The sequence below is a fragment of the Phascolarctos cinereus genome, unplaced genomic scaffold (assembly GCF_003287225.1).
Source record: "Phascolarctos cinereus isolate Bilbo 61053 unplaced genomic scaffold, phaCin_HiC Scaffold_9;HRSCAF=440, whole genome shotgun sequence".
Lineage (NCBI taxonomy): Eukaryota > Metazoa > Chordata > Mammalia > Diprotodontia > Phascolarctidae > Phascolarctos > Phascolarctos cinereus.
In genome coordinates this window covers 244,987,832-245,001,272 of record NW_027556402.1, presented here as the reverse complement: position 1 = coordinate 245,001,272, position 13,441 = coordinate 244,987,832, and the positions used below count along the sequence as shown (strand labels likewise).

The window sequence follows — 13,441 nt, the reverse complement described above, 5'->3', positions numbered from 1 at the left end:
TTTGTAAAAATGATCCCATTGGTTGATAAGAGAAAGCCGGCTTCACTGAAATGCTGCCGGCATATCCCGTGTCATACCCTGGTAGCCACCAGCTGGGGCGATGGACTGAGTCATACTCACTTCAGACCATACAGGGCGATTCTGGTCTTGCCAAGGAAGTGATACCTGTAAGGCCCTCCCCTTAGGGTGTCTGATCAAGCAGACACAAGACCAAATGAAATGAAAATGCCCATGAACACGTTCTGCAGACCCTTTAAACACCCACTACTGTATCTGTAGACAAGGGTTCGAGGAAATGTAGTGCTCCTCAGGGTGGGCAGCCTGGTTAGGCCACCCAGGGTTGTGGAGGCTGTGAGCGAGCAGAGCGTGGGAGGATGGAAAGGACACATTGGCATGGAGCAGGTAAGCATTTCAGATGGAGGGAACAGGGTGTGGGAGTGGCCCTCGGGGGGGGGGGGCAGGAGCAGCTAAGGACCAGGGATAGTTAGCGGGTGTGTTTACCTTATTTGTCATCGTCATCATTGGGCCCAGGCTGCGTGATTTTGCATCTCCCTAATGTGCTGCGCATGTATTCTTTTATACTGCGGTTATCTGTGACTATCAATACCTCTTGACTGGATTGTAGATTCCATGAGAACAGGAACTTTGTCTTAACCTCACTTTTTACTATCTTCCCCTAGCACCTAGCACCATATTTTACACACATTGAATGCTTCTTCAGTTTTTTGTTACTGATGCATTTAATCTGCATCTTTCCCCACTCCACCTCACCTCTAACTCAATGCATAGGACTTCAGGTTAGTATCATTACTTCTGAAAAGGGCCTGTCACATAAATCCCTTCACCATCTCTGTGACACCCTAGCCCAGTACTTCCTTCCCTAGCCACAACTATCCTACACGTGCCTCCTCTAATTAGACTGGCAGCCCCGTCAAGGTAGACACCACCTCTCTTTGTAGAGTTGCGTAACTAACCCTTAGCATGGCACCTAGCACTCAGTGAATGTTTCTTCACTGATTCATTCATGTGAGTCACTGATGGTTTCCAGGAAGGTGAGGGAGGGGATCAGAGTGACACCAGTTTAACTCAGCAATCATTTATCAAGTGGCTGCAATGGGCAAGGCGTTCCCTAGGAACTGAGTGTGCTGAATTGGAGATGCCACCACCCCTGACCTCGAGGAATCCGGTGGAGGTGGGCAGAAGACACGTTCTAGTAGTTCTGATGGTAGGCTCAGGGGCCTGGGTCTGATGCAGCCTCGATCCCGCAGGGTCCTTGAGGAGCGGGAGGTCCTGCTGTACTGCGATTTCCACGGGCACAGCCGAAAGAACAACACGTTCCTGTACGGCTGCGCCAGCGCCAGCCGCGAGCAGCGGCTCCACGAGCGTGTCTTCCCGTTGATGCTCAGCAAGAATGCCCCGGACAAGGTGAGCACGGCAGGCGCCTTGCTGCCGTCTCCAAGGGCCTTCCATCGTTCGGTTGGGGGATGAGAAAGCTCTGCCTCCTCCGTGCGGTTTCTGACATTGTTGCTTCTGTGTTTCATGGACTATCCTCCTGGAAGTGTAAGTCCCAGCAAGAGCTTCTTCAGGGGCTAGAAGAGTGTTTCCAAATGAGGTTCCAAGAATCACAGCAGCCACTTGTCCTGGGCCGAACGCTTACGCTTTTTGTAGGTGAAGAGCTCTTAACTTATGCCTACCCTCTGTGTGGCACCAGAAGAAGGGGTCACATGATAGATAAGCCAGTAAATTCATAGGGTTATATGACCTGAAACACCCTCATACCTGCCTCAAGCTCGCAAACAATGAAAAGGTCACTGAGGGACTGAAAAGAGAGGCTTCAGATCATAAAACATGTACAGTTCTCTTTAGAAACAACTCTGTAGCTGAGGGACATACAGATGGTAAAAGAGAGGATAATTTGAAAGCGAAAATCCAATTTTTAGATCCTCTAAGGGGATCTTTCCTATTTATGTTGGATGAAAAGGAAGTAGTTGGTTGATCTCGACTGAATACCTACTCTGAGGTGACACCTCCCCCCCCCCCACACCGAAGGCCTCACAGTTGAACCACAAGCGTGGGCAGGTCCTAACAGGCTACAAAGGTCTAAAAAATAGGCCTGGCAATGGATTTGTATCTCACCCAAGAGCCAGACTGCCTGACATTGACAGGCATGTTCCCAACACCTCATGGAGGCCACTTACTGAGGGCTCTAGAGGGGCTGTTGTCTGTGTCAGTTAAAGGAGTAGCTAGAATCTTTGACAAGTAACAGGTTAGAATAAAAGATGTCTTTGAGTGGTGTAGACCTCATCACATGAGCTAGTGAAACATGACCAACCACTGGGAAACTTATGGAGTGCTTCTTGTCCTCACCCGTGAAACTGGCAGGAACTCACTGGAGGAGGGGCGAGTTTTGTTCCCTTTTTTTGCCTCAGAGGGCAGAACCAGGGGCAATGGGTAGATGCTACAGAAGGCACATTCAGACCTGATGTCAGTGAAACCTTTCAGCTGATCCAGACCATCCTAAGGAGGACTGGTTTGCTTCAAGGTGGGACAGATTTCCCCTCTTTGCAGTCTTCAAGGAGAGGCTAAGTGTCCACTTGTCTCATATTTCACAGTGGAGATTTTTTTCTGTATATGGATAGGTTAGGTGCCTGCTTTAGGCCCTCAGATTCTATGATTCTGTACAGGACTATAATTTCTGTGGTGCCTTCATATTGTAAAGTGTTAAAATTCTGTGACTCTATGCATAGTTCAAAACACTTTGCTAAGCAACTCCAGGGATACAGAAAATTAATTACGTAAAACATTAATCCTATAGAACAGCTTATAGACAAGGTCTTCTCAAAAGCTGGTGTAGTCAGGAACACTGACACAGAAGGGGTTGGAGTTGAGCTGGACCTTGAGGGAGGAATGGCATTGGATTGGGGGGAAAGGACAGAAGTCATTCAAAATGGTGGCCACACACAAGACACGCTCAGGGGTGGATTGAGTAGGCCAGAAGGGCTGGGCAGTGAGGCCATGTGAGGGAATGGTGGCAGACACAGTGGGCACAAGGAGAGTGCCAAATGATAGTAAAGAGCTTGCTTTGGGGGGAAAGGGTGTCACACGATCAAAGTAGAGAAAGTAATGACAAATCTCTGAGGAGGTAGAAAATCTTTGTAACATCATAGAAGGGTCTATATTGCCATAAGGAAGTCAAAATTGAAAATGGAAAAACAAAAACAACTGTTGTTGAGCGTGCTTGACATTGAGGTGTGCACTAACTGAGGAGTCGGATTTCTCTTCAGTTCTCCTTTAGGAGCTGTAATTTTAAAGTCCACAAGTGCAAAGAAGGGACTGGGCGGGTTGTGATGTGGCGCATGGGAATTCTGAACAGCTACACTATGGAGTCGACCTTTGGAGGGTCAACATTAGGTAAGAACTCCTTTGGACAGCAGTACCCCAACATTACAGGGGCAGGCCAAGCCAGAGACTTTGTAAAGACGGGCACGTTTTCAGTGTTGCTAAATTACTTTATCCTAAAGAAATGCTTTGCCATCTACCTGTGGCTTGAACTAATACTCATAATAACAATGAAACAGAGGCTTTTATTTTAGGAAATACTTGGCCTGACCCAAAGAGAAAGAAATACTGTATTTTTAGGAAAACATTATATTTTGTACTTAGGGGTGGTATTTTTTTTTTAAAGATGTTCCAAGGAAGTCCAATTTGAAATGTCTGCTAGGCAATTGGTAACGTAGGATTAAAACTCAGGAGAGATACTGGATTTGGATTTAATGATTTGGGAGTGGTTGGCATAGAGATTATGATGAAACTCATGAGATCCCCTGGAGATCGACTGATACGGAGTGAGTTAAGAGCATAGGGAAACAACAGCCACACTTAGGGGACATGATACAGATTAACATGGAATTGGGAAATATTTAATAAAATAAATAAAAAACACAACAGAACACAGGTAATATTACCTTTTAAAACGAAGTTGTTATGTAGTCCACAGGGATCTTTATGTATGGATTAGTGGCTCCTGTTTCTATGTAATTTTAACACTACTGGTCTGGATGATGAGTCAGCAAAAGAGACTGAGAAGGAGTGGTTAGACAAGTGGTAGGAGAACTATGGAAAATGGTATTTTCAAAGACGAGTTACTGGATTATTTCTGTATCACCCTGATTCAGCAAAAAATTAACTTCTGATCACAGATGTTCATGTTTTCTTCCAGGCAGGAAAAGGGATACTCATTTTAATACTGAGGACCTAAAATCCCTCGGTTATCATGTCTGTGACACACTTCTTGATTTCTGCGATCCTGACCGCACTAAGGTAAAAGCTCATTTTATTCAATACAGAGTCAAAAAGAGAGGATTCTGGGTTCTAAATGTAAAGGCCTTGATGAGCAACGAGAATGTTCGGTAAAGCTGCTTTCTGTTCCCACGACTCAAAGGTCTCCATTCCTCTTCACTGTCCCATTTTGGAGACAGCCAAGTCCAGGCCACCCAATACAGGCTTGGGCGCAAAGAAAGTTTAATTCTAAACTGATCCCAGACATTGAATCACTAAATGATTCTGAACATATATTCTCAGAGTGTAACAGGAGACTCAAACCCAATGATGTTAAAGTGGAGAGAGTTTCCTGATTACTTATTACTTTAAGTTCATTGAGGGCAGGAGTCCTATCATGTCTCAACTTTGTACCTCCTCCAGCACTGAGCACAGTGCTGTGCATACACCAGGCACTTAATAAAAGTTTTGATAATGTGTATTATTTCACCTCTCTTATGAGTACATTTTAATTAGCTTATCAATCGTAGAACTGTGGAGTAATACAAATATGTGTGTGCATATACACATATACATTATATATAATATGCACATATATGTATTATGTGTGTACTTGCACATGTATATACACGTATGCATGTATGTATATATCTCCCAAGTTGCTCAAAAGCACAATAAAAGATCTCAGAAATATCGTTAGCAGTACTATTTTAGAAGCAAAAACTTGAAACAAAATGGCTGCCCATCTAGGAATGGCTGAACGAATTGCAGCATATGACGATGATGGAACATTATTGCACTGTAAGAAGACAATGATGAAGAAATCAGAGAAATTCTGGGAGACTTGTATGAATTGAGACAGAATGACTCAAACGGAACCAAAAGAAGAGTTTCTGCAATGACTGCGATCACGTAGTGAAGACCACATTGAAGGACGTCAGAACTCTGTTCAGTGCTGTGTCCAGTCTTCATTTCAAAGGACTGATGGTGAAGCCTTCTCTTGCCTCTCCACAAACAAGTGGTAGGCGGGCCCTACATGTGAAAAGAGACCACTCTTTTGTCAAAGGGGAGGATCCTAGGGATTCTAGGGCAAGGATCGGGAAGTTGGAGTGATAGAAAAAAAAAAGTCAGTAAACTGTTCTCTCTGTCTCTCTCAGATCCCCTGGAGCTGAAAGAGCAAACAGGGTTGAGTCAGTTGGGAAGGGAGGGTGCTTCAGGCAGAGAAATCTTGATGAGAAAAAGCCTAGAGGTGGGAATGAGCAACATCCTGGGATCCAGGTCTTTTAGTCCAACATTCTTATTTTACAGATGAGGAAACTGAAACTCAGAGAGGGGAAAGGATTCATCATATTGGTGGTAATTAGTAGAGACAGGATTCTACCTCAGGCCTCTTACTCTAAGGCCAGTGATCGGTAAGGTCATTGTTTCCTGTCTTACCTGAGTTGTTGAGGGAGGAATAGGGGAGACAGGAAATTTAAGAAATTGCAATTAAAATCATGATTTTGTGTAAATTTTAATGATTGTCATCACTCTGAGTAATTAAAAGATGAGGTATACCAGGGGAAGTTCAACGCTACTTCACTCTGGACGAGTCCCCATCACACTGATCTCTACCCTTCTCCCACTTCAAGGAAGATTATTTCCCTATGAACAGCTTTTCTATTGCAGAGAGCAGCCCCAAGTGAACTATTTCTTTCCCTGCTCCAGGTTTTTTTTTCTCTTCCATCTGTAATGGGGTACAAGATGGTAAGTTCTCTGTTGCCTATGGCTACTTACCATTTCTTGAAAAAGAAAAACAAAAAATTCCCGAGGCTGTATCCCGCATGATGGAGCCCCACCCTCAATCTGGCAGCTTTTCACAGCTCACCATATGTCAGATCAGGACAGTAGTTAGGCCAAGAAGACCTGAAAATTGCATAATACAAAGTGTTTAGGTAACACACACCCTACTTTATGAATTACATGTTACTAGGAAATTACATTTTGTGCATTGTTTCCTAGATTGCAGGGTGCCGCTGTGTCTCAGTCTCCCTCCCTAGTTCTTCTCTCTTCGGCTGTCTGTGGCCCTCCACTCTCTCCCAGCCCTTCCTAACGCTTCAGATATCATGGCTGTAGAGGCGACTTCAGACTTCTCTCTCCGGTCCTGCATTGTGCCTGCTAGAACATCTCCAACTGCGCTGTGAGCGCTCCTCTAACATCTCCAATTCACCAGGTCCAAAACTAAGCCCACCTTCTGCCCCCCAAACCTGTACCTCCCAATCCCCCTGCTGTTGTTGATGATGGCCACTTTCTCCCCATCACCGAGAAGGCTCAGGCTCATCGCCTCTTTGTGTCACCCCCCCACATCCAGTCCTGGCAGTTCTGCTCCCACCGTAGATGTATCGATCCCTCTTCTCTCTGCACCCAACGCCCTCGTCCTTGTTCGAACGCTGCTTCTGCTGTTTACTACCTGTATGACCTCGGGTAAACCCCATCACCTCACGGGGAGGCTCCTTTTTGTAAAATGAGGGGCTGGATTACATGGCCTGTAAGGTCCCTCGCAGCTGTAAATCTTAGGACCCTCTGACATGCCATGGAATTCCTCCTCAGCTGGACCATGGATCCCTTGCTCTAATTTCTCTCTTCTCTAATCTATCACATCATTCCCAAAATAGTTGTCCTATATGTATGTATTTATATTATATATGTGTGTGTATGTATGTTATGTGTACATGTGTGTATGTATATATGTATATGTGTGTATATAGGTTGGAGCCTGACACTAGAGGGTCCTGAAGGGCAAATTAATTACTGTAGTATATATTTTGTATATTATGTTAATATATAATATATATAAATACATTTAAATGTTTTCCATTAACAAAGATGTAAGAGGTCAGGAGAGAGGTTAGGGCGAGACATGGAGACTTGAGAATCATTAGCATAGGGAAGATTCCTGAATCAAGGGGAGCTGTTGAAACCTCACTCAATGAAGTTCAGAGGGAGAAGAGAAGAGGGTCCAGGACAGAGCCTTGGGGACACTGATGATTAAGTGACTGTGATCTAGATAAAAAGCCAGCTAAGGAGACAGGAGAACCACAACAGAGCAGTGTTACAAAAACCTAGAGAGAAGAGAGTAACCTATAGCATCAACAGAGGTTGATAGAGAGGTCGACAGAGAGGCGGAGCAGGATGAGGACTGAGAAAAGGCTACTGGACTTGGAAGCTAGGAGATCACTGGCGACTTTAGAGGGAGCAGTTTCTGTTGAAAGATGAGCTCAAAAGCCAGTCTGCAGAGAGTCAGGAAGGGAGTGAGAGGAAAGGAAGGGGAGACACTGATGGCAGATGGTCAGTTTTCACCCACAGGTCCTGTCACCATTTCATGATTTCTTCATCATCAATCTTTTTGCCCATTCATCTCTCAGCAGGCAGGCTTGGGGCACTGCAGGGCTCGCCCTTGGGATATATCTGTTGCCAGTCCTGTAGAAAAAAGCCTTCTTACCAGCAAAGGCCCTAATGGATCTTGCAGCCTTCTGGTACAGGTGTTGAGAAACCAGAGTTACCTCCGCACCATGTCAAGGCATCCAAGGAAGATTTTTAGTGGGGAGGTTTGCAGTATCGTTATATGAAAATAATAGCTGTGTAATACTGTTGCATATTGTATACTATCAAGTTGTATGATGTCGATGGAACTATGAACTGGCCTAGCTGAACTAGAAGTAAACTCCAAAAATCAGGGAACTGTGCAATCCCCTTTGATCCACCAATACCACCATTCTACCCCAAAGAGATTAAGGAAAGATGGAAAAGATATATGTACAAAATATTTATAGTAGCAGTCTTTGTTACACCAAAAAGTAGAAACTGAGGAGATGCTTATCAATTGGGGACTGGCTGAACAAATTATAATATGTGAATGTAATGGGATGTTACTGCAGATGGATTCAGAGAATTTGGGAAGGCTTGTATGAACTGATGCAGAATGAAGTGATCAATACCAGGAGAACAACGTATACAATAACTACAACAGTGTAAGAAAAATACTTTCAAAAGAATTAGGAACTCTAATGCAACAACCAGCCACTAATCCAGGAAACCAGTGATGAAGCCTGTTCCTTCAATCTGACAGAGAGGCCGAGGACTCAAGGGACCGAATGGAAGCTACATTGTGGGACTTGTGTGAACTTGTTTTATTTGATTGTGCTTATTTGCTGTAATGAAGGGTTTTTTTATTTTTTTATTTTTATGCAAATGAGGCTGGGGAGGAGTAGCAGGGATTCAGAGAGTGGAGACTGGCGATAGGAATACTAAAAAAAGAAAAAGAGAGAGTGAAAAAGGGTCATGATAGAGCTTGTACAAATAAAAAATGTCCAGAAGTGAGCAAGAGGTTAAGAAGATAACAAGCAGGACAGCTTTGAAACATGTTGAATGTATTATAGTCTTGTTTAAAAATGTAAGCTGTCATAATAGGGGCACAACTACATGCACAATCCTCTTTTTCTGTTCTGTATGTGTAGAGATGATCATGTTCAATGACATTGGTCAAGCACAGAAAAAGAAAATAATCATTGTATTGTTACATGAACACTAGAGTTTAGAGTTGGAAGGGACCAAAGAAGTCAAGTTCAATACCCTCAGTTAATAAAAGAGGAAAGTGAACCCCAGGGATGGAAAAAGGCACTGCCAGAGATCCCCCCGGGTGCAAGCAGTGGAGTCTGATTTGAACAGAGGTGTCTTGACTCCAAGTCCAGTGTTCTTTCCATTAGTGTTCCCTGTTCCCAAATGCAGGTGTAGGCAGCCTGAAAGTATGCAAGGCATAATTTAGGAACCTCATCGTTCTTAGAGGGTGATTTTTGTTTTCAGAATTTTACAGTGTCTTACTTCTTATGGTCGAAGTGTGGAAGTAACTGTAGGTTCTTGAAGACTATGTCAGTGGAGTACAAGCTCTGCCAATCAAACTAGAAAGGCTATGAATGTGAGCCTAGCAATGGACTCTATGTCTATAATTTTAGAACCAACATAATTGAAATTAATTGCCACGATATGTTCCAGGTTCATGGAGCTAATTCCAAAAGTTAGAGTTAGTTTCCCATTATCCAACATTTCGCAGCAAATGCTCCCTAAATGAGTACTTATGTGGTAAACGTTATACTTAAAAAGTGAAAGCAGGAACAGCTAGGTGGCACAGTGAATAGAGCTCTGGCCTTGGAGTTAGGAGGATCTGAGTTCAAGTCCAGCCTCAAACACTTAATTAACACTTACTAGCTGGGTGACCCTAAGCAAGTCACTTAACCCCAAATGCCTCACCAAAAAGCAAAAAACCAAAAAAGTGAAAGCAAAACCAAACACGCAAGTCACATCGATTCTGGTGGGGTCACTGAAGAGTTTGAATTACAGCTAGCCAGAGCTTGGATGAAGAACAAGCACTGGGAGTGGATGTTGGCTAAGGCCTCCTCAGCGGAACTTCATTCCAGTTCAGGAGTTTCTTCCTCCAGGCCTGAAGAATTTCTGTTCCTTCACTGGCCTTCTCCACACTGATAAAATACCATTCTCCATGTAACAGTAAAAAGACAAATCAGAGGCAGCAAGGAAATTTGAGGCTGTATTTCTCTAGTTCACGCAGACAAAAAATTCACTTCTGATGGAACCTTTTCAGCAAGGCCTTCATCCTCGAAGTGGTCGTAAAGATCACGTGCCAAACAAGCTCTTAGACAACGTCTCCATATGTTGATCAGCCAAGGCGTGAATGCCTAACGTGGATAGTCTTCTGTGTGCTCGTATTTGGTCTTTGGGGTAACTCGTGACTCTCAGTGACCTCAGATGGCTGTTTGTGGGCAAACCTGCGAGGGGTTGGTTCCCATAACTTAAGGATGAAATTTGGTCGATGACATTGGGAAGGAGCAGTTCTCAGCTAGGAACCTGCTCAACTTGGATGCCAGTAAACATCCTGAGAATGACCTTGATGAAAGCTTGACTGTTATCTATCTTAGAATGGAGAGCAGGGAAGGGTGCAAAAGTTAGGAGGGAAGAAACCAAAATGAAAAGTTGTTGTACTTGAGACAAGCAAATATATGAGGCTGCAAGTAACTGCTTCAAAGACATCATTAACTCTTAACAGACAGCGCAGAAAGATTACGACCAAACGCCCTCTGGAGTGGAGGTGGGGAGGACTTTGGCTCTTATTGGAACAAGAGGATATAAATAGTCACAGAATTTCTGAGCCTCAGGAGACCTTGAAGATCACCTAGTCCAACTCTCTGTCTTACAGTTTGTGATGCTGGATAAGGATCCAGAACGGCAGCAATTGGAAGTGGCTCCAGCGTTATTCAGCATCATCATCAGTTATTTGATCATGACAGAACCAATGAGGACACGTGTGTATACATATGTACATATGTACTATATACATATATACAGAGTGAGAGAAAGAGACAGCTGTATCTTACCTTTTGTGGGAAAGGCAGCAATTCTAGGTCAAGGCAGCCATCATGGAGAAATTGTCTGACCTTCCATTCCAGATGATATAACAGAGTGTTGCCATACAAGACTCCCAGCCCATCCCTGTCAGCTATATACTTGGTAGAGTCATGGGACTTCTAAAGGCTTATAAAGACCCCATTTGGATTCCACCAGCTGTTTCTATTAAAGAACATCAATACCACTTTGGTCTACACCAACGTGTTCAAGCTACCATTACATAACTTTGACTGAGCCCCCCCCCCCCTTCTCAAAGTGCCCATGTTGTTTTCTTATTTTCAGCTTTTTCCCCATCCTCTCAAAACATTCCAAGTATCATCCACATGCCTGAAAGACCATGGCAGGTAGACATCATGGTGGTGGCATCACTGTTTGGGTGAAGTACATGATGTTTGGAAGTTAAATTAGTTGCATCTGAGAAGTTTGCATTGTACTGAGAATGCCTAAATAATGCAAATAATGCAAAAAATTGTCCTTTTTTTAAAATGTTCTGAGAAATTGCTCTAATTAACCCAAAGAAACAAAGAAGAAAGCAGCAGCTGCTTGTGAAGTCCAGATATTTACTTGTTCAGACGTCTCAATGTCTCATCATACAATAAAACCATGAAAATTTTCCTAAAACTAAAGATATTCAATACAAATATTTATTCTGCCTAGGAAAGTTCTCCAAATGGATGTTTTACTTGTAGTTTCAGTATGAAATAAGGAAATGGACAGGGAATAAGTATTTAATAAGTGTCTACTACATACTAAGCATTATACTAAGGGCTTTACAAATATTATCTAGTTTGTCCTCACAACAGCCCTGAGAGGGAGGTACTATTACAGTTATCCCTTCCACATCGTGGGGGTCGAGGGCACTGTGCCTCTCCCTTCCCAGCGCCATGATCTGGAAAATCTGTGTAAAATGTGTTGGCCCTCCCTTCATACCAGAGAAGTCTGAATTTTTTATTTTTCTTTTATGGGCTATTTACAGTGTCTTATTGTAAAATTTGGGTTAAGTATTTGGTCATAGGCTCTCTGTTGTCTACTGGCCTTTGCATGTTACTTGCAGCTTCCGCAAAACTCCCCAAAAAATTCTCCTTTAATTTCTGATGCCAACCTGTGATATATCAAAACTGCAATGGGGAAAATCATGATGTGGAAGGAATAACTGTCTTATCTCCATTTTACAGCTGATGATATGAAGGTAGACAGAGGTTAAGTGATTTGCCCAGGGTCACGAAGCTAGTGAGTGTGAGACCATATTTTTAACTCAGGTCTTCCTGACTCCAGGACCAGTGCTTTATCCACTGTGCCACCTAGCTTCTTCTGTAAATGTCATATAAATGCAGTATAAGCTGTAATAATAACACTGGCTTGATCTATCCCTTAGCTTCATTTTTTTAATGTAGAAATTCACACATCAGCAGCACCTCAAACTCAGGAGAGTCACAGCAGTGAAATTAAGATACTGGCTAGTGAAAAAAGGCCACCTAGGAGACAGAGGGAATGAATTTTTTGTCCACAGAAACCCCTGAAGACTCTCTGGACAGGTTTGAGCAGGGGTATTATCTATATCAGTGGTGCTGGTAAAAATATTGACAAAACTAAGTATTGAATGAAGATTAGTTATGACAGTTTTGTCATCTGATGAAATCGGGAATGGCCACTCTTCACTTTTTTCTTTCCCTCTAGCTACGTTTTCAATAACTCAAGTACTCTTGGTTTGATAAGAATCCAAATAACCATGGTCCAAAATGGTGGCATGACTTTATTTCCAGGAAAAATTTGTGAAAGGATTTGTCATCGTTCTTATTGAAGCATTCTTATTTTTCCAAGTTCCCAAAAACAGCTCTTTTTTTTACAACTCCTAGAGAATAATGATAATAACTAGCATTTATTTAGTATTTTGAAGTTTACAGAGTTTTATATTTATTATCTCATTCAATCTTGTTGCCTTCTGTCCCATAGTTTGTGCAATGTTTAACAGAGCTTAAAGAGGAAATCTATAAGAAATTCTCAGAACTTGGACAAGAAATGGACTTGGATGGCAATTGGAGTGACATCTCTTTGTCTGACATTGAATCTAGGTAATATGTTCCATCACCAAGGAAAAACAAGAGACATTATTTATATTTCTATTATATTACCTCAACTCTTAGTCAAAATGGGACCTAAGAATCCAAGAAAAATACTAAGGAGCCATTTCAAATGTATTAGGGAAGGATAATTGGAGAATTCCAAGGTTAAGTATTCATTAGCCCAGTTCCTCAGCCTGTAGATCAGGAATAAAACTCCCTCAACCTCCCCTCACCTCCACTACCACCCCCATCGCCACCCAAAGGCTTACTCTACGAGGGACGTATTCAAAAAGGAGAGTACATGCTCCTCTCTCTGCTCAGCAAAGCAGCTCGGTACAAGTGTGCAAGTTCCAGAGCCCAGCTGGGGACAAACCCAGCTGGAGCAGAGCTTGCAGTGTGTGGCTTGGCTTTCTCTGAGAGAAGCCACAATGGTTAACTTGCCACGTTCCCTCTTTTAGAAGCACTCAGAAAATCATTAACTAAGGCTGCGCAGATTGCCAGCCAACAGCTAAGGGATCAGAGTGCTAAGCCTCGGGGGCAGTGGTGAAACAGGAAGGTGATTGGAAAGGTTCTTCTCCCATGTTCCTCATATGGCCTTGCTGAGGAGCTGAAAGGGAGAATCACAGAAGCTCAGAATGAGCAGA

General features: G+C 43.1%; 1 protein-coding gene across 3 annotated transcripts in view; it reads left to right on the top strand.

The window, feature by feature from the left end:
- AGBL2 (AGBL carboxypeptidase 2) overlaps positions 1–13,441 on the top strand; it is a 71,870-nt gene that overhangs the window by 26,134 nt on the left and 32,295 nt on the right. For all 3 annotated transcript variants that reach the window (XM_078148670.1, XM_078148671.1, XM_078148669.1), the window contains exons 10-13: positions 1,269–1,425; positions 3,285–3,411; positions 4,220–4,320; positions 12,688–12,806. In XM_078148670.1, the coding sequence (XP_078004796.1) occupies positions 1,269–1,425; positions 3,285–3,411; positions 4,220–4,320; positions 12,688–12,806 (504 nt within the window). The remainder of the gene's footprint in view (positions 1–1,268; positions 1,426–3,284; positions 3,412–4,219; positions 4,321–12,687; positions 12,807–13,441) is intronic.